We start from the raw sequence: 21,430 nt of genomic DNA on the forward strand, positions 1-21,430 counted from the left end.
TGACTAGAGGCAGAAATACTTGGATAAAGGTTTATTGGAAGCCAAAGGTGAGGATCAACCCAGGAAGACGCACCAACACATTTGGATGTGTACCAGAATCTTTTACAAGTTGGAATGTTTTTATAACAAAGTTTAGGAGAAGGGAAGGGAACTCCTCATATCAGAATTGTCTGTTTTTATTGGAGGGTATAATACAGAGGTCGTAATGATTGGATACAGATTATAACATACAGGCTAAAACATTTTGTATGTAAAACCATCAGTGAAACTTTCTAAGACTGGGCACGGTGGTTTATGCCTGTAATCCCAGCACTTTGGGAGGCTGAGACGGGCAGATCACTTGAGGAGAAACTCATCACTCCTGAGGTCAGTAGTTTGAGATCAGCCTGGCCAACATGGTGAAAACCCGTCTCTACTAAAAATACAAAAATTAACTGGGCATGGTGGCACATTCCTGTGATCCCAGCTACTCAGGAGGCTGAGGCAGGAAGATTGTTTGAACTTAGGAGATGGAGGTTGCAATAAGCTGAGATTGTGCCACTGCACTCCAGTCTGGGTGATAGAGTAAGACTCTGTCTCAAAAAAAAAAAAAAAAAAAAAAAAAGAAAAGAAAAAAGAAAAACTTTATGATTTATAAATATATCAGCACCACTTCATGGTTTAGAAACAAAGGATTGTGCTTTTCCATATCAGTGGAAAATCAGAGAACACAACAGTTAGAAGAACTCATAAGATCTGAGTAATTAAAGATAAGATTTGAGAACCTCACAAGATTCTTTACTGAGGAACAGGATGTAACCCATGCATCAAGAAATCTTTCCTGGGGGTTAATTGGGAAGCCTGCCAGATGTGACCAGTAGGTTATCAGCGGAGACCTCAGACCTCGCCTGTCTTGTTCAACCTGTGTCCCAGGTCTTAGCACCATGCCTGCTACCGTTTAAGTGCTTATGTGAAGTTTGTTGTTGAGAAACTAATTACCTAAAAGTTAGAACTTGACCTCTTCCTTTTACCTAGGAGGCTGTGAGACTTAGAGGGTTACACAGCCAGCGAGTGGCAAAGCCTGGACTTGAACTCAGTTCTGCAGAAGGCAGAATGTGTTCCTTCTTGAACATTCAAGGAAAGGGGAGGTGAAACTCCAGCTAGCGGGCTGCCCGTGTGCTTGTTCTAGGGACACTCCAGGCCGATTCCTGGGAGCTGGGCCTTCATGGTGACACAGTAAGAAAAACTCACCTAGGCCGGGCGCGGTGGCTCAAGCCTGTAATCCCAGCACTTTGGGAGGCTGAGACGGGCGGATCCCGAGGTCAGGAGATCGAGACCATCCTGGCTAACATGGTGAAACCCCGTCTCTACTTAAAAAAAAATACAAAAACCTAGCCAGGCGAGGTGGCGGGTGCCTGTAGTCCCAGCTACTCAGGAGGCTGAGGCAGGAGAATGGCGTAAACCCGGGAGGCGGAGCTTGCAGTGAGCTGAGATCCGGCCACTGCACTCCAGCCTGGGCGACAGAGCGAGACTCCGTCTCAAAAAAAAAAAAAAAAAAAAAGAAAAACTCACCTATTGGCCAGGCGTAGTGGCTTACGCCTGTAATCCCAGCACTTTGGGAGGCCGAGGTGGGTGGATCACTTGAGGTCAGGAGTTTGAGACCAGCCCGGCCAATATGGTGAAACCCCGTCTCTACTAAAAACACAAAAATTACCTGGGTGTGGTGGCTCATGCCTGTAATCCCAGCTACTCAGGAGGCTGAAGCAGGATAATCGCTTGAACCTGGTGGGGCAGAGGTTGCAGTGAGCCGAGATCGCAGCATTGCACTCCAGCCTGGGCGACAAAGTGAGACTCTGTCTCAAAAAACAAAACAAAACAAAACAAAAGAACTACTTACCTATATTGTGGGTCAACTCTGTGTCCCCACTGTACCAAATCCTTATTTATTAAAAAAAAAAATTCGTTTTAATTATTACATTTATAGCAGCCCAGCTTGAAAAATGAAGCAACAGAGACATGTAGAAAGTTAAAAGGTCTCTACTTCAGTTGTAATGTCTCAAGTTCCATCATGGTATGTATATTCTTCTGGATTTTTTTCAATGTGTATACACGTGTACATACAGCCACACACACATACACTCGTATGTTTTCTATATCGATGGGACCATTACTCACATCTTTAATTTGAAACTTATTCTCTGCTCTCTCTGCCTGTGTCTGATAGAATGCTGGCAATGCTTTGTGATGCTTTAGGAGACACATTTGTCAGGTGTGAAGACTCAGGCTTAGGAATTGTTGGGTGGTGACTGAGGCTGGTCATTCTGTGGTCTGACGTACTTTCCTACTGCCCCACTCTGGGTAGGGGTGGAACGGCCCCTGCAGAGAAGCACCAGCTTCTGTTTCCCCATGAGTGACTCCCCTCCCTCCAATACTCACTAGGGGACATTCCATAAGCCAGGCTGTGTGATTTGGCCCCTGACATATTCCTGGTTGGATGAGAAATCTTGGGGAGACTCCAGATTTCTCAGGCACAAAACTCCCAGAGCAGAGAGCTCCCTCTGGACTATCCCTCCCTCCCTCAATTTCCTGTTCTGCTGCCTGGTCCAGGAATCAGGACCTTAGTGATAAACTTTGGCTTCTCCCAGGCTGCAGAGTCCTACTGGGGTGTGAGTCCTTGCTCATGGCTCATGAAAGTTCAACATCTGCTTATGGCTTCAATATTGGGCCAGATTTTGCTTCCCACCTTGAACTTCCCAAGGATGAATTGTGTGGTCCCACATGTTGGTGATCTCAGCATGAGCTTCAAAGGAACAAGAACTCATGTGCATTTTTGTGCAATCTGGGTGCCCTATCCCATGGCTGCCCTTGGAGGGTCTCCCTCTTCATTCATGTCTCTGCTAAAAGGTCACCTCCTCCTGGAAGCCCTCCCTGATTCTCTGATTTATTGGATTGTCTGATTTATTGGATCACTGCCTATCTCTTTATGTGTTGTGGTACCTTTGACAGCCAAGCACTCACTGTTGCATCCCCAGTGCCTGGAACAGTGCCTGGCACATAGTAGGTGCTCAAGAAACATATAGTTGCATGAACAGCCCTGAGAGGAATAGATTTTTCTTTTTATTTTATAACTGAAAGAAGCCCTGAGAATCAGAAAGGTTAAGGGGTTAACTCCCAGCATTCCTGCAAAGCCTGGAGCCAGGAATCTTGAAGCAAGGCTACTTAAACTTGAAGGATTGTATAGAAATCCCCTGGGGTTCTATTAAGATGCAATCCTGAGTCAGTATTTCTGGGTTGGGGCATGGGATTCTGCATTTCCTGCCAGCTGTCAAATGATGCTCATGGTGCAGGTCCGTGGACCACACTTTGAGTAACTGAACCTTACGGTTAAAGTGCATGTTGCCAGCTCCTTCTCTTCACCTCCTCTTTTTGAGGTTCTTTCCTCTGAAGATTCCTCCTCTGTCCCCCTCTAAAGCCCCTCATTCTGCATCCCATCTCCCAAATGCAATATCTGAGCCCACAGCAATTTGGGAGGCCAAGGTGGGCAGATCACGAGCTCAGGAGTTCGAGATCAGCCTGGCCAACATGGTGAAACCCCGTCTCTACTAAAGATACAAAAAATTAGCTGGGCGTGGTGATGGGCACCTGTAATCCCAGCTACTCAGGAGGCTGAGGCAGGAGGATCACTTGAACCTGGGAAGCAGAGGTTACAGTGAGCCGAGATTGCGCCAATGCACTCCAGCCTAGGTGACAGGGCAAGACTCTGTCTCAAAAACAAAACAAAACAAAACAAAATAACCTGAGCCCAGGAAGGGCAGTACTGCCCATCGTCAAAGCAAGGACAGAGCAGAAGGAGGACTCCACTCAGGGTCCCCTGGCTCTGCCTTCCCCGTCTGGACCTTGTCTGCTCACAGCTTCTCCCAGCCTTACCCTTCATGGGCCCCCTCTGTCCTCCTACGCTGAGCCCAGCATCCAGGCTGCTTTTCCAGCTGGTCTCGTTATCTCCGGAATCTGACCCTGGGTAATCCCCAGTGGGGCTGCATTCTCTGTTCCTGCTTCTATCAGTCAGGTCCTGGGCTGCTGGGAGGCAGGACTTGAATTCCTGCCAGGCTGGCAGTGGAGGGCAACAGGCTTCTGCCTCTGAATCTCCTAAATCTCCACTGAGAAATGGTGCACAGCGTTCTCCTGGCCCACATTTGGAGGGGAACCCCAGGGGTTGTTTTGGGAGAAGGCTTGGCCTCACCCAGAGCACCTGGCACCTGAACACTTCATTCCTTTACCTACCTTCCCCTGGTCTTGGAAAAGCAGGGTGGCTGCAAATTTTGGGGCTCAGATCACCATTGGCTGCCCTCCAACTTACCCTCTGCCTTACATGAGAGGTGCTGAGGACTGAGTGGCCGTGCTGGGTCATCCTGAATTGGTTCTTCTACAGCTATGGTCCCCGCCAGTCCCGGGGTTTTGATTGGCTGCCCTGGCACAAAGGAGGCATTGGCCAGCCCAGCCCAGCCCAGCCCAGCCCAGCCCAGCCTCCTACAGTGTTTCCTAGGTCTGGGGCCAGGGGCAAAAACCTCCTAGCAAAGGAGGAGAGGAGGTTGTGCGGGACAAGCTTCTCCTGACAGAAGGTGCCAGGCTGGGGGTGGCAGGGCTGGATAGGGAGGGGCACTGCCCAAGACTGGGGTGGCTCCAGGGAGCTGGCCCTGGTGATGGGTGCTTGCAGGTAGCCAGAGGTAAGTTGGCTGGTGGTTCTAGATGAGGCTGTCTGGTCTCTAGTTTCCTTGATCTCGAATTTTGTGTCACTTCTCCTCTCCCCTCTCCCGTGGCCTCTTCCCCTGAGATTCCCTGAATCTCCCTCCATGCTCTTAACCATGTTTACCCATCATCGGTCCTGGAGCTCCCCAGCCCCTTTCTTAGGCCTCAGGACCTCACCCTCCATCCCCTCTGCCTTGCAGGATGTCACTGCTGAGCCTGTCCTGGCTGGGCCTCGGGCCGGTGGCAGCATCCCCATGGCTGCTCCTGCTGCTGGTCGGGGCCTCCTGGCTCCTGGCCTGCATCCTAATGTGGACCTACACCTTCTACGACAACTGCCGCCGCCTCCGGTGTTTCCCGCAGCCCCCAAAACAGAACTGGTTCTTGGGTCACCTGGGCCTGGTGAGTGGCAGGAAGATGGATCTGGTGTCTCAGGGTAGAAGGCTGGAAAGGGGCTCGGGCTGAGGGGGTGGGCTGGGGTCTGGGACGGAGAGAAACTCACTCATTTCTCTGCTCACTCACTCATTCCACTCCTCCCTCACTCACTCTTCTATCCACTCACTCATTCCTGTCCTCCCTCACTCACTCCTCTATCCACTCACTATTCCTCTCCTCACTCACTCCTCTATTCACTCACTCATTCCTCTCCTCACTCATTCATTCCTCTCCTCACTCGCTCATTCCTCTCCTCACTCACTCATTCCTCTACCCACTCATTCGCTCATTCCTCTCCTCACTCACTCATTCCTCTATCCACTCATTCATTCCTCTCCTCACTCACTCATTCCTGTCCTCACACACTCGTTCCTCTCCTCACACACTCATTCCTCTCCTCATTCACTCATTCCTCTCCTCACTCACTCATTCCTCTAACCACTCACTCATTCCTCTCCTCATTCACTCATTCCTCTCCCCGCTCGCTCATTCCTCTCCTCACTCGCTCATTCCTCTCCTCACTAGCTCATTCCTCTATTCACTCACTCATCCCTCTCCTCACTCACTCATCCCTCTCCTCACTCACTCATCCCTCTCCTCACTCACTCATTCCTCTCCTCACTCACTCACTCCTCTCCCCGCTCGCTCATTCCTGTCCTTACTCACTCATTCCTCTCCTCACTCACTCATCCCTCTCCTCACTCACTCATTCCTCTGCTTTGCCATGCCAAGCCTTTCTCACCTCCTTGTCTAGGGGAAGCCACCCCTAGCGTGTTTTGAATTCTTTTCCTGACTGTTTTCAGTACACTAGTGAACCTCTGATGGGTTTCTGTGGGAGAGTGGGGGTTACACGGCAGGGATTCACCAATATTTCCACAATCTCCACTGCTGTACTTGAGGCCTCTTGAGCTCACTGTCTAGAACCCACTTTCTGCCTGACCCATTTGCTTGTGTCCGCCCATCTCTGGGCTGCAGTTTTCCCACAGAAAGTAGCTATACAGCCCCTGCCCTCACATCTTGACACAGCTGGGCCAGAAGAGAGAAGTGTGCCTTCTCCACCCTCCCCCTTGCAGGGGCATCTTCTTTCTCCCCACTAAGCTGTCCCCATGGGTTGTGTTGCCCAACCTGGATAAAATTTAGCCATTTACTTCCTCTTTAGAGTTATCTATGACCCTTCAGACCCTGCCCTTTCACTTAGACCTTCTGTCCCTTTTGGGGGATTTGGCATCAGTCTGTTCATTGGCAAACGGCAGGATTGATGAGTGTGTCCGCAGGTGCAGGGGGAGGGAGCACAGGACGGACTAGCTCTGAGCCTGATGTGCAGAAGGTGCCCCCTAGTGAGAGCTGCTGTTCTTCCTGACAGGCAGTTAGTGTCACCTCTTCTCCCCTGGGGGCTGCTGAGAAAGGAAGTTCCACAGTGTGCAGGCCCTTCTCCATGGGAGGACCTGGAGCCCCTGTGGCCCAGCCAGGACATAAAAGGATGTGGGGATCAGCCCTGGGGACCTGTCCTGAGGCCACATTGCTGCCCACACACCACCCTTGTGGAGCCCACCCCACATGACTATGCGTGGGCTGGAGCCACTCTCAGGATGAGAAAATCCATCCTCTTTATTCAAGGTGGACTTCTCCATGAACAGATAGTGTGTCTTCTCCCTCTTCCCTGGGATGTAGCCTTGGAACTTAGATACTGCCCCCAAGAGGAAGGAGCAGGAGGGAGTGGAGATTACCCCTATGTGTGCAGAATCTGGACATGCTGTTCATTGCAGAGGCTGTGCCACCTCTGAATCCTGCAGTGGGACCTGCTGTGGCTCCTCCTGGAAAATGTATTTTTTTCTCCAGAGTAATAGAATTAACATGATATCAGTATCTACGTCTATCTATCTATCTATCTATCTATCTATCTATCTATCTATCCATCTACCTACCTATCTATCCATCCGTCCATCTGTCTATGATCTACCTAATCTATGGAGAGACAGAAGAGGGCACTTATTGTAGGAATTGACTTGTGTTCATGGAGGCTGAGAAGTCCCACTCTATGCCTTCCGCAAGGTGGAGAATCAGGGACACTGGTGTTGCAGTTCTGTCTGGGTCCAAAGCCCTGGGAACCTGGAGTTCTAATGTCCAAGGGTAGGAGAAGATGGATGTCTCAGCTGCAGAGGAGAAAACAAATTCACCCTTCCTCCACCTTTATATTCTACCTGGACCCTCAACAGATTGGATGATGCCCACCCAGACTGGGAAGGGAAGATCTTCCTTCCCCAGTTTACCTTCAGATGCTAATCTCTCCTGAAACACCCTCACGGACATACCCAGAAATAATGTTTGACTGGATATCTGGGCATCCCTTAACCCAGTCAAGTGGACACCTACAATTAACCATCACAGGAGGTGATGGCCCTTGCCTTGCTTGCAGGTGACCCCTACGGAGGAGGGCTTGAGGGTCCTGACCCAGTTGGTGGCCACCTACCCCCAGGGCTTTGTGAAGTGGATGGGCCCCATTTTTCCCGTCATCAACTTGTACCACCCCGACACCATCCGATCTGTCATCAATACCTCAGGTACTCCTGCAGAACTTGTGGTGGTGGGCACAGGAGAATGTCGGAGGGCTTCTAGATCTCCTCATCCCCAAAGCTTCTGTGCAGCCCCTGTAGTACTCAGCCCCTTCCTTCCTGCTTCTCTCTCAGCCACCTTCCTCTTTCCTTCCTGGATTCACCAACCCTAACCCCAGTGTCTCTTCTCTCTGCCGCCATCTTCCTCACCTCCCTGTTGTTCTGGGAACCACCGGGGCCCCGAGAAGCCTTAATCCAAGACCCTGTCCTGGAGGAACCCCCAGACTTGAAGAGATGGATCGGTACAGAGACTTCATAGGGTTAGAAATGGGCCAGGAGGAGACGGGCTGTGACAGATCAGAGGAGAACAAGGTTTCTACTGGGGCATGCTAGAAGACTTCCTGGAGGAGGAGTAGCAGGAGCTGGGTCTGGAATGATGAGTGATAATTTCTTTTTAAGCAGAGGCAGGGTGATGCAGTGGGCATTGTTAGTATTCAAGGCTCCTGGCCAGGCCTGGCATTGGCCTTGTCCTTCTGCAGGCCCAGAGCAATGAGAAGGAGTTGTGGTTGGTGGAAGATCTGGGCTGCTATTTCCATGACATTCACCTCTTGTAGGTCAATTCCTTCTAACCCCATCCTGTGGCACTTCCACCGTATGCTCATTGCCCTCCTGCTCCAGGCCCCAGGAATCTCTAGTAGGAGACCCCACCCCAGCCCGGAGCCCTACCCTTGCCCTCTGCCCTTCCCATCTTTGGACAGGCCAGGATGAGCAGCAGAAGGGGTATCACCCCACAGAGACCATGGCTGAGGCCCCAAAATGCTGAGTGACTCTGGGCAGGTCTACGGCTCTCTCTGGCCGCTGAGGTATCTTTTCATTGTGAGTGGTAGGAACTCAACCCCATGAAGTCTAAGCCATTAAAGAGAACCTACTGACTGCAAAGTCCAGGGAGGATGGCCTTCAGGCACAACTGGATCCAGGTCTCACCTAGTATCATCAGAATTCTGTCTTCAACTCTTATTCTGTAAAGGTGTTTTCTAGAGTATTGACTTATGCTTGGGTGTTGCAGAACATGTTGGACCATGTAGGAGCCATGTCAAGGCATGCTTAGCATGCTGTACCATGTTAGGGTGTATCATTGCTCTATAGTGCTATTGCAGCCTAGTCCAGCCTTCTTTATGCCCCCCACCCTCCTTTCTTCGTCTGCCCATGGCCTCCTTCCTGCTATGCTGGGCTTGGAGAAAAGAAGTCCCAACCTCTGTCTGGGAGCCACCCTCCATACCTAAAGTCCCTCCTCTATCCTCTCCATGGATCCTGATGGTCTTCATTCATGTCAGATGCCATTACAGACAAGGACGTAGTCTTCTATAAGATGCTGAAGCCCTGGCTGGGTAAGTAACTGTAGGTGGACGGGATGGGGACCAACTTTTGTGCCCAGGAGAAGGTTCTGCCTTTGCCCACAGCCCTTGGCTGCCCTACTAGGGGATGGGCTCTTGTTAAGTGCTGGTGACAAGTGGAGACACCACCGTCGCATGCTGACACCTGCCTTCCGTTTCAACATCCTGAAGCCCTATATAAAGATTTTCAACAAGAGTACGAACATCATGCATGTGAGTGCTTTGAACTCAGAGTCCCAGCTGTAGCCTTGGGGTGGGGGGAACACGTACAGATTGGGTCTGGACTGTTGGCTCTCCTGGGTGGGTTTGGGGCCATTGCTCTTCCTCTCTGTGCCTTGATTTCCCCATGAGGCTAATAATCTTTACTAAAAGTGGTAGGAGCATGTGATGGACTCATGTCTCTGACACTTAGTAGGTGGTCAAAAGGAGTCAATTTCCAGATTTTTCTCACAGAAGCCATGTAAACTCAAGAAAGGAAGGATGACACTTGCATAGTAGTCATTGCTGAGTACAGATCACTTCAAAACTAATTGGTTTAGAGCAATAAGGGTTTATATTTGCTAACAAGTCTGTGGGACAGTTGGCCAGCCCTTCTGCATGTGGATGGAATCCCTCAAGGTATAAGAGCAGCTGTGGGGCAGGTAGGCAGCTTTGCTTGTACCAGCTCAGTTCTCTCACATGTTTGGAGCTTTGCTGGCTTCTGGCTGATTTAGGATGGCCTCAGCTGGGACACCTGGACTTCTCTCCATGTGATTCTCTGCCTCTAGATGACGCCCCAGGATTGCTCACATGGCAGAGACAGGATTCCAAGGCAGTGAGAGGAGGATGCAATGCTTCTCATTAGTTATTATTATTTATTTTATTTTTGAGGTGAAGTCTCGCTTTGTCTCCCAGGCTGGAGTGCAGTGGTGTGATCTTGGCTCTCTGCAACCCCTGCCTAAAGCAATTCTCCTGCCTCAGTCTCCCAGGTAGATGGAATTACCGGTGCCCACCACTACGCCCAGCTAATTGTTTGTATTTTTAGTAGAGACAGGGTTTCACCATGTTGGGCAGGCTAGTGTCGAACTCCTGACCTCAAGTGATCTGCCCTCCTTGGCCTCCCAAAGTGCTGGAATTACAGTCATGAGCCGCTGCACCCAGCCAACTTCTCACTAGTTATGGCCTTATCATTTTTGCCACATTCTATTGGCCAAAACAAACAAATAAATAAATAAAACATCCATCATGAATCAATGTGGGGCAAAATAGACTCCATCTCTTAATGGAAGTAGCTAAAAAATCACATTGCAAAAGATGTGGATGTGGGGAGAAGGGAAGAAATGGAGCCAAGTGTTTTGTAAAATAACTAGGATTTTCTTTTTCTCCTGTGAGTTGATAAATTAGCTTGTTACTTTTGCATGGATTCTGCCAGAAGACACGAAACTTCTGGGTCAAACACAAAAGTTTATTACGCATGTCTCAGCAAGTGGCACGTGCATCTTCTTGTTTTGGATCCTTTCTCTAAGCCACTCAGATTGCCTGGGGTGATAAGGTGGGCTTCCATAGATGCCTGCCATGTAGTATACTGCATGATGGGCAGGAGCATTAGGCTTAGGGAATCTGCTTTTAGAGCAAGCAGAATAAGCCTATGTGTGTCCCAGAGGAGCCATTACCTTATACCCCAAGGTTGTTCTCTGCAAACACAAGACTGAGAAATAGCCCAGATTAAGAACCTCAGGGTTGACCAGGTATGGGGGCTCATGCCTGTAATCCCAGCACATTGGGATCACTTGAGGTCGGAGTTCGAGACCAGCCTGGCCCAACATGGTGAAACCCTGTCTCTACTATACAATACAAAAATTAGCCAGGCGTGGTGGTGCGTGCCTGTAACCCCAGCTACTCAGAAGGCTGAGACAGGAGAATTTCTCGAACCCGGCAGGTGGAGGTTGTAGTGAGCCAAGATCGTGCGGCTGCACTCCAGCCTGGGCAACAGAATGAGACTCCATCTCAAAAACAAACAAACAAACAAACAAACAAACAACAACAACAAAACTTCAGGATTTTGCATTCTTGGCATGCTCAGAAAAAAGTGCTCAGGGGGATCACAGGGACTTTTTTTGTAATCAATTTATAACAATGAAGATGACTCAAGCTAATATTTGTTGAGAACTCATCATATGACAGAAATGATGTAATATGCCCATTCCATGGTATATGTGGTATCATTTAATTTTCACAGCCCTGTGAGGTAGAGGATATTTTCTACCCCACCCCCCCCACCCACCACCATGACAAATGGTGAAACTGAGGGCCAGAGAGGTTAGGGAGATTTCCCAAGTTCACCCAGCTTGTCAGTGAGTCTAAGAGAGGGGGAGAAGGGGTTCTAGCCTGGCTCCCTGGCATCAAACCAGGTCATCTTGATTGCTATTGAGGATTTGGCAGGTGAGACCTAGAAGAGGGCTATGAGTTGACCAAGGGTACACACAGCTTAGGAATCACAGCTGGGGCTTGAACCCAGACATGGGATCTTCATCTCCTAATAATAACAGCTTCCACTCTCAGCCAAGCCTAGTCCTCCCCGGGGATGGGCGTCTGGGACAGAAAACCAGGAGCCTGCCTCTGTGGGAGTCCATCCTGGTGGCTGGGGTTGCAGGGGGACTCAGAGGAGCCAGGGCCTGGCCCCAGCCCTGTCCCCTTCTCTGGCCAGGCCAAATGGCAACGCCTGGCCCTGGAGGGCAGCACCCGTCTGGACATGTTTGAGCACATCAGCCTTATGGCCCTGGACAGTCTGCAGAAATGCATCTTCAGCATTGACAGCCATTGTCAGGAGTGAGTTCTTGCCCCACGGCCTGGGAACATGGGATGGATTCGGGAGCAGGGGAAGGTGGGGAGAGCAAAGCCCAAGGAGACAAGAAGAGCCTTCCTGGAGAGATGATGAGAACTGGGCATTGAAGGACAAAGAAGGAGAGAAGGAGAGAGAGAGAGAGAGAGAGAGAGAGCGCGAGATAAAGAGAAGATTCCTCCAAACAAGTGGAACTGTTTGGGTCAAGGCAAGGAGGCTAAGATGAGCAGAGCATGTGCAACAGGGAGTTGGGAGACACTTGGAAATGAGGGTGGAGGGGTTGGCAGTAACTAGATCTTAAGGATCTTGAAAAGTCAGACAAAGGGGGATTAATTTTGTCCAAGGTTCCCAGGGAGCCATGGGAGGTGTTTGAGCAGATGAGCATCATGGTCAGTGCTGAGCTGGGACATTGGACTCTGGGACTCTATGGAAGGTTGACTATTGTGTAGATGCAGCATGCAAGGAGGCCAGGGAGAGCAGGTCTGAGTTTGGTGGAGAGAATGGGGCAGATTTGGGAGAAACTGAGGAATAATAGGCAAGAGCAGATGTTTTGTAAGAGAGAGAGGAGATGCCCATGATGGCCAAGCTGTGCCCTGAGGATCCGGGGCAGGAGGCAGCTCACAGAATGGGAGGCAGAGAGTGAAGTGTGCTTGCAGGGCACCCCTTTCTGCATGGAACGTGGTCCTGGGATTCTGGCTGGAAGGTGCTTCCAGGCTTTCATGTGTGTAAGGAGTTGCTTCCTCTCTCTGAACTGGCTCTGCAGGAAGCCCAGTGAATATATTGCCGCGATCATGGAGATCAGTGCCCTTATAGTGAAACGGAATCACAAGTTCTTCCTGTACAAGGACTTCCTGTACTTCCTCACTCCCTGTGGACGACGCTTCCTCAGGGCCTGCCGACTGGTGCACGACTTCACAGATGCCGTCATCCAGGAGCGGCGCCGCACCCTCCCTAGCCAGGGTGTTGATGACTTCCTGCAGGCCAAGGCCAAATCCAAGACTTTGGACTTCATCGATGTGCTCCTGCTGAGCAAGGTGGGCTTCTCTGGGATCCGAATTCAAGAGGTAAAATGGAGCTTCAGGTCAAATGTCAGACTGAAGGACTGAACTTGATCCAGAAGGCACTAAGGAGCCATGGAAGGTGTTTGAGGAAGGGAGGGACAAGTCAGATAAGTTTTAGAGGTGATTGCATAGAAAGCTGCATGGGAAGAACAAACAGGAGGCCGGGAGGAAGCCTGTGGGGGTAGATCTGGAAGTGACAAGGGAGGGATTTTTCTGGGATAATGGGTCTTCAGGGACTGTTTCAGTTTAGACTCCAGTGACCCCAGAGCTAGTGTGATTGGGGTTCTTTTCTCCAGGATAAAAATGGGAAAGAGTTGTCAGATGAGGACATAAGAGCAGAAGCTGACACTTTCATGTTTGGAGGTGAGTGTCTCAGTCTGGGACTAACTACAGTGGCAACAGGGGGTCTCTCCACTTCAGGGAAGTGGAGGGCCGGCCCTGAATCACTTCATTCTGCCCAACCTCCCCCTCCCCTCAACCTTCCTGAGAGCCTTAATGTATGGGAGTTGTCCACCCTCTGGGTGCTGAAGCAGTCCAGAGATTCAAGCCTGCCTGGTTGACCCTCAGGCCATGACACTACAGCCAGTGGCCTCTCCTGGGTCTTGTACAACCTCGCGAGGCACCCAGAATACCAAGAACGCTGCCGGCAGGAGGTACAAGAGCTTCTGAAGGACCGTGAGCCTAAAGAGATTGAATGGTGAGTGTAGGTGCTGGTGGCTGTTTCTGAGTCCCTCTCGTTGGTTCTTCTCCCCAGGTGGGGGAAATGGGGAGAATCTTTTTGATGATTCTGCCATTGTTACCTAGTGGGAATAGGCGTAGAGCCCAGAAACAGAGCTCTACTAATCTACCTAGCGGGGGCTAGCAAGGGTAACATTGCATGCTTTGGGGACAGAATGGTCTGGGAGTCCATATTTATTTCCCCACTAACTTGCTATGCACCATTAGTAAAATCAATTCTCTTTTCTGAACAACTTTTCTCCTTTGTAAATTGGGAGTGTGGGGGAATTGCTGTCCCACAGGGCTGCTTGGAGAATTAGTGGCAAAAACTGCAATGACTTTTGGACCAATCTAATATTATGATTTATCAAAACATTATCTTATCAATGCATGTTTGTATACTTTCCAGCCTTTTGGTATGAAAGACATGATGTGTTGAATATCGGTGTGCCATGATCATTGCTGACATGTCATCTTTGTAGAACAAATTCCTAGAAGTGCAATTGCTGAGGCAAAGACCATTTGAGTTTTACAATTCAATAGCTCTTGGGAAATCTACTCCTACACACAGATTTTGAGAATACCAAACTTCCTCATAACCTCATCAGAAGTGCCTATTATGAAACTAAAACATTTGCCAATCTGTTAGGTGCAATGTAATATTTTATTATTTTAATGAACATAATTTTAAATATGGGTAAAGTCGAGCACTGTTTTCACCTGCTAATGAGCCATCCATATCTCTTTTTCTGTGAAGTGTCAGTTTTTACATGATTTGTTTTTTCTACTTTGGGTCATACTAGTTTTCTTATTTATTTATAAAAACTCTTTACATATTAAGAACATTATTTCTTTTTTCCCTTATGCAAAATTTTTCCTCGCATTGTCTTGGACTTTATTTTTATTTTTGGTTCATTTATTTGTCACCAAATTTATTAATTTTTTTCTTTTATAATTCCTGTTTGTGTTTCTTAAAAAATTATTTAAAAAACCCTTTTATACTCTAATAGTAAAATGCAAAACTCTTGTTTGGCTTATTCTAATAGGCTTATGTATTTTTTAAAGTTTATTTATTTAACATTTTATCAATATTTTTCACATTTAGAAATTTTTCCCTTTGAAATCTATGTTGGAATCTATTTTTTCTCCAAATGTCTAATTGTCCCAACCAAGTTTAATGAATATTTTGTCCTTGTGTCATGATTCTAAATAACAACGAATTCACAAGAAACTATATATACACACATATATACATATGTATATACATATATATACATATATATGTGTATATATATATATGGTTTTATTTGTTGCCTTCATTTTGTTCTATTTATTATATAGTCCTACATGAGCAGCATGAAGTCTACTTTTAAAAACACTTTCATATTTGGTAGAATTTCTGTCTCATTACTTTCATATTTGGTAGAGTTTCTGTCTGTCTCATTTCTTTGCGTTTACAGTTTTTTTTTTTTTCCCTCGAATTCTACTTTTTCCATTTGAACTCTGTGATCAGGCTAGCTAATTTGACAAATACTTATGAAAATTTTAATTAATAAATTTTGTGGACGTTAGGTGCTAATGTTTGAGTTAACGATGTCCCTCAGTTCATGGCAAATTGTCATCATTTTTCTATGCAGTACGTATTTCTTCCCATTTATCTCGAATCTCTACTTTCAGCTCTCCAGCAATATGATTACAAAATGATGGATACTTTTATTTGTAAAATTTGTTGTTGGGGTGGATACATTTGAAAATTCTATATATGTTTTTATTTCACAGATGTGCTGGTTCTTACCTTTTCAGAAATATAGCACTATGATTCGTGCTACGTTTATAGCACCCGTGGTTTTGTGCTATGATTTGTGCTATGTAAACGTAGCACTATGATTTGCAGCACCCTCGTCCTAAGTATAGTTATCCTCTTGCTTTTAGCTGTGATCTAGTCCTTTTCTCTTCAGTTCTGTAGTGGATACCTGGACTGCTTCTACATCTCCAGTGCAATGACCATCTTTGTGCATATCTCTTTATCTGCATGTCTGATAATTTCTCTGGGATCTACAGTTGGGAACCAGCTTGCTGGGCTGTAAAACACACATCTTTCCTTGGCCATGTCCTGGTGGTTGCCTTTCATGTTGGCAGCTTCTGTGCACCCCACTATCAGTGCATGTGACCCCTCTACCCACACCTCAACCAACCTTGGCAACATCTACCTTTGGCCATTCTAGCCTCGAATAGATGTGAAGTGGTATCTCATTGTCAGCTAGCTTCCATTTCTATGATAGCTAGTGACTCTGAGCATCTCCTCTTAAATTTCTCATGTTTGAGCATTGTCTACTTTTTCACTTGGGTCACCCGTTTGTTCTCTTGCAGATTTGCAGGAATTCCTGAAGTATTCAAGATGTCGTTCTGCATATCTATCTGTCTATCTATCTATCTATCTATCTATCTATCTATCTATCTACCTATCTACCTACCTATCTTAGGCATCTTCTCTGAATCTCTTATCTCTCATTGGAATGTTAATTGGGTCCACTGTATCTTTTATTGCACAGAAATCCTTAATTTGCATGCATATTTATCGTTTATATTTTATCTTGTTTAAGCTTTTGGGGTTTTAAGAATTCCTACTCCTAAGTCACAAAAATGTCTCCTGTGTTATCATCTTTTAACGTTATAATTTTACCTTTCTCATAAAGGAAAAGACTCCACCCTGTATATGTAGTAGACAAGAACCTGTTTCTCTTTGTTCACACATTTCCGGTGGTCTGAACAACTTCCACCACACTATCCATTCTCCAGGGGCGTGTGGACCTTCCTTTAGCAGATGTTAAGTTTCCCCCTATTCACATGCCTGATTCTGAGCTCTCTAGTCTGTTCTATGGACCTGTTTTTCTGTTCTTGCAGCAGTCCCACAGTTTTTAAAAAATTATTTTATTTTTATTAGTATGCATTTGTAACATTTCTTAATATCTTGAAACTTGGGTTCCCCTTCTTCAATCTTTTATTTAAAAATTGACCTAGCTTGGGCAGGGCGTGGTGGCTCACGCCTGTAATCTCAGCACTTTGGGAGGCTGAGGTGGGCAGATCACTTGAGGTCAGGAGTTCGAGACCAGCCTGGTCAATATGGTGAAACCCCATCTGCACTAAAAATACAAAAATTAGTTGGATGTGGTGGTGCACACCTGTAATCCCAGCTGCTTGGGAGGCTGAGACACAATAATCTCTTGAACCCAGGAGACGGAGGTTGCAGTGAGCTGAGATCAGGCCACTGCACTCCAGCCTGGGTGACAGAGTGAGAACCCATCTCAAAAAAAAAAAAAAAATTGACCTAGCTCTTGATGAACTTTAAAATTCTTTCAATTAGAATAAGATTTCAAAGTTCCCAAAACAATCTAGCTAGATTTTTAATTAATTGCATGAAGTATATTGATTAATTTAGAAAGAATTGACACCTTTAGAAAAAACAGACACCAGGGAACGTCTGTAGAATCAGCATCTTCTCAATCCATCACAACCCCTCAGTCTGGCCAGATCCTGAGGTGCTGCCCCTCCCTGCTTCTCCATCCCCAGGGTCTGGTCAGGGGAGGGGTCTTGTCCCTTTACAACATGTGGTCATCCCACCCTACAGTGTGGAGTGGAGATTATTTATTCAAGTAACCTTATTAGCCCTTTGTAGAGATGTTTTTTTTTTTCCTGCTTTTGTTACCTCTTTATATAATTTTAAATGCTTTTTCATGCAAACAAATGAACACTTTTGTTCTGCCTCCTAGACTGGAGTGCAGTAGCATGATCTTGACTCACTGTAACCTCTGCCTCTCAGGTTCAAGGGATTCTCCTGCCTCAGCCTCCTGAGTAGCTGGGACTACAGGTGCCCACCACCATGCCTGGCTAAGTTTGTATTTTTAGTAGAGATGGGATTTCACCATGTTGTTCAGGCTGGTGTTGAACTCCTGACCTCAAGTGATCCATCTGCCTCAGGCTTCCAAAGTGCTGGGATTACAGGAGTGAGCCCCGCCAGAATGAGCACTTTTAAGAGACACCTTCTGAATATTGTTTTGCTCAGAAATACCTCTAAAAACACCAGGTCAATTTTTCTTCTAGTAGTTTTGTGACTTTGGTTTCCTAATGCCTACATCTTTGTTGCTTCTGGAATTAATTTTGTTATAAGACTGAGGGTCAGAGGGAGGTGGTGAGAGGGTCTCCAGGGGCAGCAGGAGGGCTGTGTTTGCTCCCTGGATAATTGTTGGGTGTTTCCTTAGGGACGACCTGGCCCAGTTGCCCTTCCTGACCATGTGCCTGAAGGAAAGCCTGCGGTTGTATCCCCCAGTCCCCACAATCACCCGTGGCTGTACCCAGGACGTGGTGCTCCCAGACAGCCGGGTCATCCCCAAAGGTGCCCACCATGGCAGGGGAGGAGGGTCCTTGGCAGGGCGGTGGTCCCAGCAGGCAGCTTGGACCTTGTCCTGACTGTCATCTCCTGCATGACAGGGAACATCTGTAGCATCAACATCTTCGCAATGCATCACAACCCCTCAGTCTGGCCAGACCCTGAGGTGCTGCTCTTCCCTGCCTCTCCATCCCTGGGGCCTGGTCAAGGGAGGGGTCTTGTCCCGGAAAATCAGATACTCTCTCTCTGTTCCACCCATATCTGTCTTATGTGGGGGTGGCTGGGTGTCCTGAGAAGCCCCACCAGCAGCCCTAACTTGCCCCCAACCCAGGTCTATGACCCCTTCCGCTTCGACCCAGAAAACATCCAGAAGAGGTCACCTATGGCTTTTATTCCTTTCTCAGCAGGGCCCAGGTGAGGCCAGGGGGTGTCTGAGGTGGGCATGGGCTGAGGGTGGCACACATGGCTGCCTTGTCAGATGCCTGACTTGTGGGACCACGTGTTTTTGTGATAGGGATTTTAAAGAAGATCCTAGGAAAAAGGGTGTGCTCAGAGCCTCCTGCCCCATCTGGTCTTATTTGGGGCTGGGGTCTGGGCTAGGCTCTGGGAATATGCAAGCCCACATGGGGGTCCCAGGCACAGTTTCCCCCGTCTGCCCCTCAAGGTGATCTGGGTGGGGTTGGGGATCCCGGGCCTGGTTTCTGGCACAGTGGGGCCGGGATCTGGGTCCTGGGCACAGTCAGACCCCCCATCCTGGCCCCTAGGAACTGCATCGGGCAGTCGTTCGCGATGGCAGAGATTAAGGTGGTCCTGGCGCTCACACTGCTGCGCTTCCGCATCCTGCCCGACCACAGGGAGCCACGCAGGACGCCGGAGATTATTTTGCGTGCAGAGGATGGACTTTGGTTGCGAGTAGAGCCCCTGGGCTGAGGTCTGCAGTGACCCACCCACCTACCTTTGCATCACCTATCTTTGCAGCAACTATCTTTTCAGATTCCTGAGAATAAATCTGTGTGGGTCCCTGTGCCTGAGTCCCGTGGAGAGCCAGTAGGGGGCGCTTGAGGACTGCAGGGATCCAGGACCTGGTTGGGAAGAGGTGGGGAGATGTCTCTGAGCCCAAGACCTTGACTGCCTCTCTGGGTGACCACAGGAACCCCGTGCTGAGGGCGGTTCTCCAAGAGCCTAAATAAAGACTCCCCCCACCCACACCAAATAATTGTGTATTCTGATATAACTTTTTGCCAATTTAGAATCCCTGTTTTTTAGCTAGGTCCATAGCAGCCTGAAATACAGATCACATTTGAAAGCCTTTCTTGAAGCTCAATTTGTTAAGTGACTGTGGCTGTCCCAGGTAGAGAAGCCAAAGATTATGTGGTAATTCTGGTAACCTTTCTTAAGAGAAAGCTGCAACAGTCTCTCTGCTCAGTCCTCCCTTCTTCCTTCCTTCCTTGCAAGTTTTTTTTTTTTTTTCTTTGAGACAGGGTCTCACTTGTCGCCCAGGCCAGAGTGCAGTGGCTCACTGCAACCTCCACCTCCTGGGTTCAAGTGGTTCTCCTGACTCAGTCGCCCGAGTAGATAGGATAACAGGTGTCTACCACCACACCCGGCTAATTGTATTTTTAATAGAGACGGGGTTTTCCTGTGTTGGCCAGGCTGGTCTCAAACTCCTGGCCTCAAGTGATCAGCCCACCTCAGCCTCCCAAAGTGCTGAAATTGTAGGTGTGAGAAAAAAAATTCTTGAGTTTCAATTTTTATTTTAGAATCAGGAGCTAACGTACAAATTTATTACAAAGGTATATCACATGATGCTGAGGTTTAGAGTATGAATGATTCCATCACCCATGTAGCGAGCATACTATCTAATAGGTAGTTTTTCAGCTTTTCCCCCTCCCTGCTTCCCCTGTCTAGTAGTCCCCAGGGTCTGTTGTTCCTATCTTTATTACCATGTGTACCCAATGCATAGCTCCCACTTATAAGTGAGAACATGCAATATTTTGTTTTCTGTTCCTGCATTAGTTTGCTTAGGATAATGGCCCCAACCTGCATCTATGTTGCTGCAAAGGACATGATTTTGTACTTTTTAATGACTGCATAGTATTTCATGGTGTATTTCTACACATTTTCTTTATCCACTCCACCATTGATGGGCGCCTGTGTTGATTCAACATCTTCGCCATTGTGATTAGAGCTACGATAAACATGTGGGTGCATGTGTCTTTTTGGCAGAATGATTTATTTTCCTTTGGGTATATACCCAGTTGTGGGATTGCTAGGTCAAATGGTAGTTCAACTCTCAGTTCTTTGAGATATCTCCTAACTGTTCTCCACACTCCATTAGTTTAGTGGCTGAACTAATTTATATTCCCTCCAACAGTGTATAAGTGTTCCTTTTTATCCATAGCCTTGGCAACATCTGCTATTTTTGACTTTTTAACAAATTGCTTGCAAGATTGATGTGGCATCTGGAGTTCCATATTGGCCCATGAGGACAGGGACTGCTATTTAGGACAGATGGGGCAGATGGCTAGAAGCAGTCAGGGTCGATGACCCTAGATCCATGCTGTGACCTGGATGTTTATATAGCCCCCAGATCCATACATTGAAGCCTAGTCTGCATGTGGTGGTATTAAGAGGGGAGTCCTCTGGGGGATGGTTAAGTTGTGAGGACTCTGCCTTCATAAGTGGGATTATCACTTACGTAGATCCGTATAACAAAGACCTGAGGGAGCTTGTTTGCCCCTTCCACCATGTAAAGACACATGCAGGGTGCCATCTATGAGGAACAGGCCCTTAGCTGACGCTGAACCTTCAGGCACCTTGATCTTGGACTTCCCAGCCTCCACAATTGTGAGCAATAAATACCTGTTGTTTATAAACTACCTAGTGTAAGTTATGTTGTCATAGCAGCCAGAATGGGCTAAGATAATCCGTATCACCTTGGAATTGTACTAAACATCACCTTGAAGTTGTATTACGAATGTCAGAATCCCAATCTGCTATTCACTAGCTGATTGGCTTGGGGAAAACTTATTTATCTCTGCAGCCATGGTTTTGTTTACCATTTAATAGTATTCACCTCATTGGGCTGCTGTGAAGACTGAACAAGTCGGTATCTACAACATCCCTGAGTCACATCTGTTGGGTATTAGTGGTCCATGAGGGTTAATTGACTCTCTTTCTCTTCTTTTTGTATCACATTTGAAGTTTTGACATTTTAAAAAATCACAAGAGGTAGCTTTAAGACTTGGGATGCATAAAATCCTTCTTTTGAGGAAAATTCATTCAAATATTTTGTGTGCTCAAAATATCGGTTATTACATCCAAGGATCTACAGTGGACTT

The 21,430-nt window shown here is 47.5% G+C and overlaps 1 protein-coding gene across 2 annotated transcripts; it reads left to right on the forward strand.

The window, feature by feature from the left end:
• Positions 1-4,554: 4,554 nt before the first annotated feature.
• CYP4F8 (cytochrome P450 family 4 subfamily F member 8) lies at positions 4,555-20,924 on the forward strand. 2 transcript variants are annotated; one of them, NM_001194543.3, is given in 13 exon segments: positions 4,570-4,598; positions 4,926-5,124; positions 7,574-7,718; positions 9,044-9,097; positions 9,189-9,316; positions 11,790-11,911; positions 12,688-12,958; positions 13,282-13,348; positions 13,553-13,682; positions 17,962-18,095; positions 18,191-18,255; positions 18,421-18,503; positions 18,854-19,250. In NM_001194543.3, coding segments are annotated over 12 exon segments (1,563 nt in total). In that variant the 5' UTR covers positions 4,570-4,598; position 4,926; the 3' UTR covers positions 19,020-19,250.
• Positions 20,925-21,430: the final 506 nt, after the last annotated feature.

Source organism: Macaca mulatta, chromosome 19 (genome assembly GCF_049350105.2).
Source record: "Macaca mulatta isolate MMU2019108-1 chromosome 19, T2T-MMU8v2.0, whole genome shotgun sequence".
Classification (NCBI taxonomy): Eukaryota; Metazoa; Chordata; class Mammalia; order Primates; family Cercopithecidae; genus Macaca; species Macaca mulatta.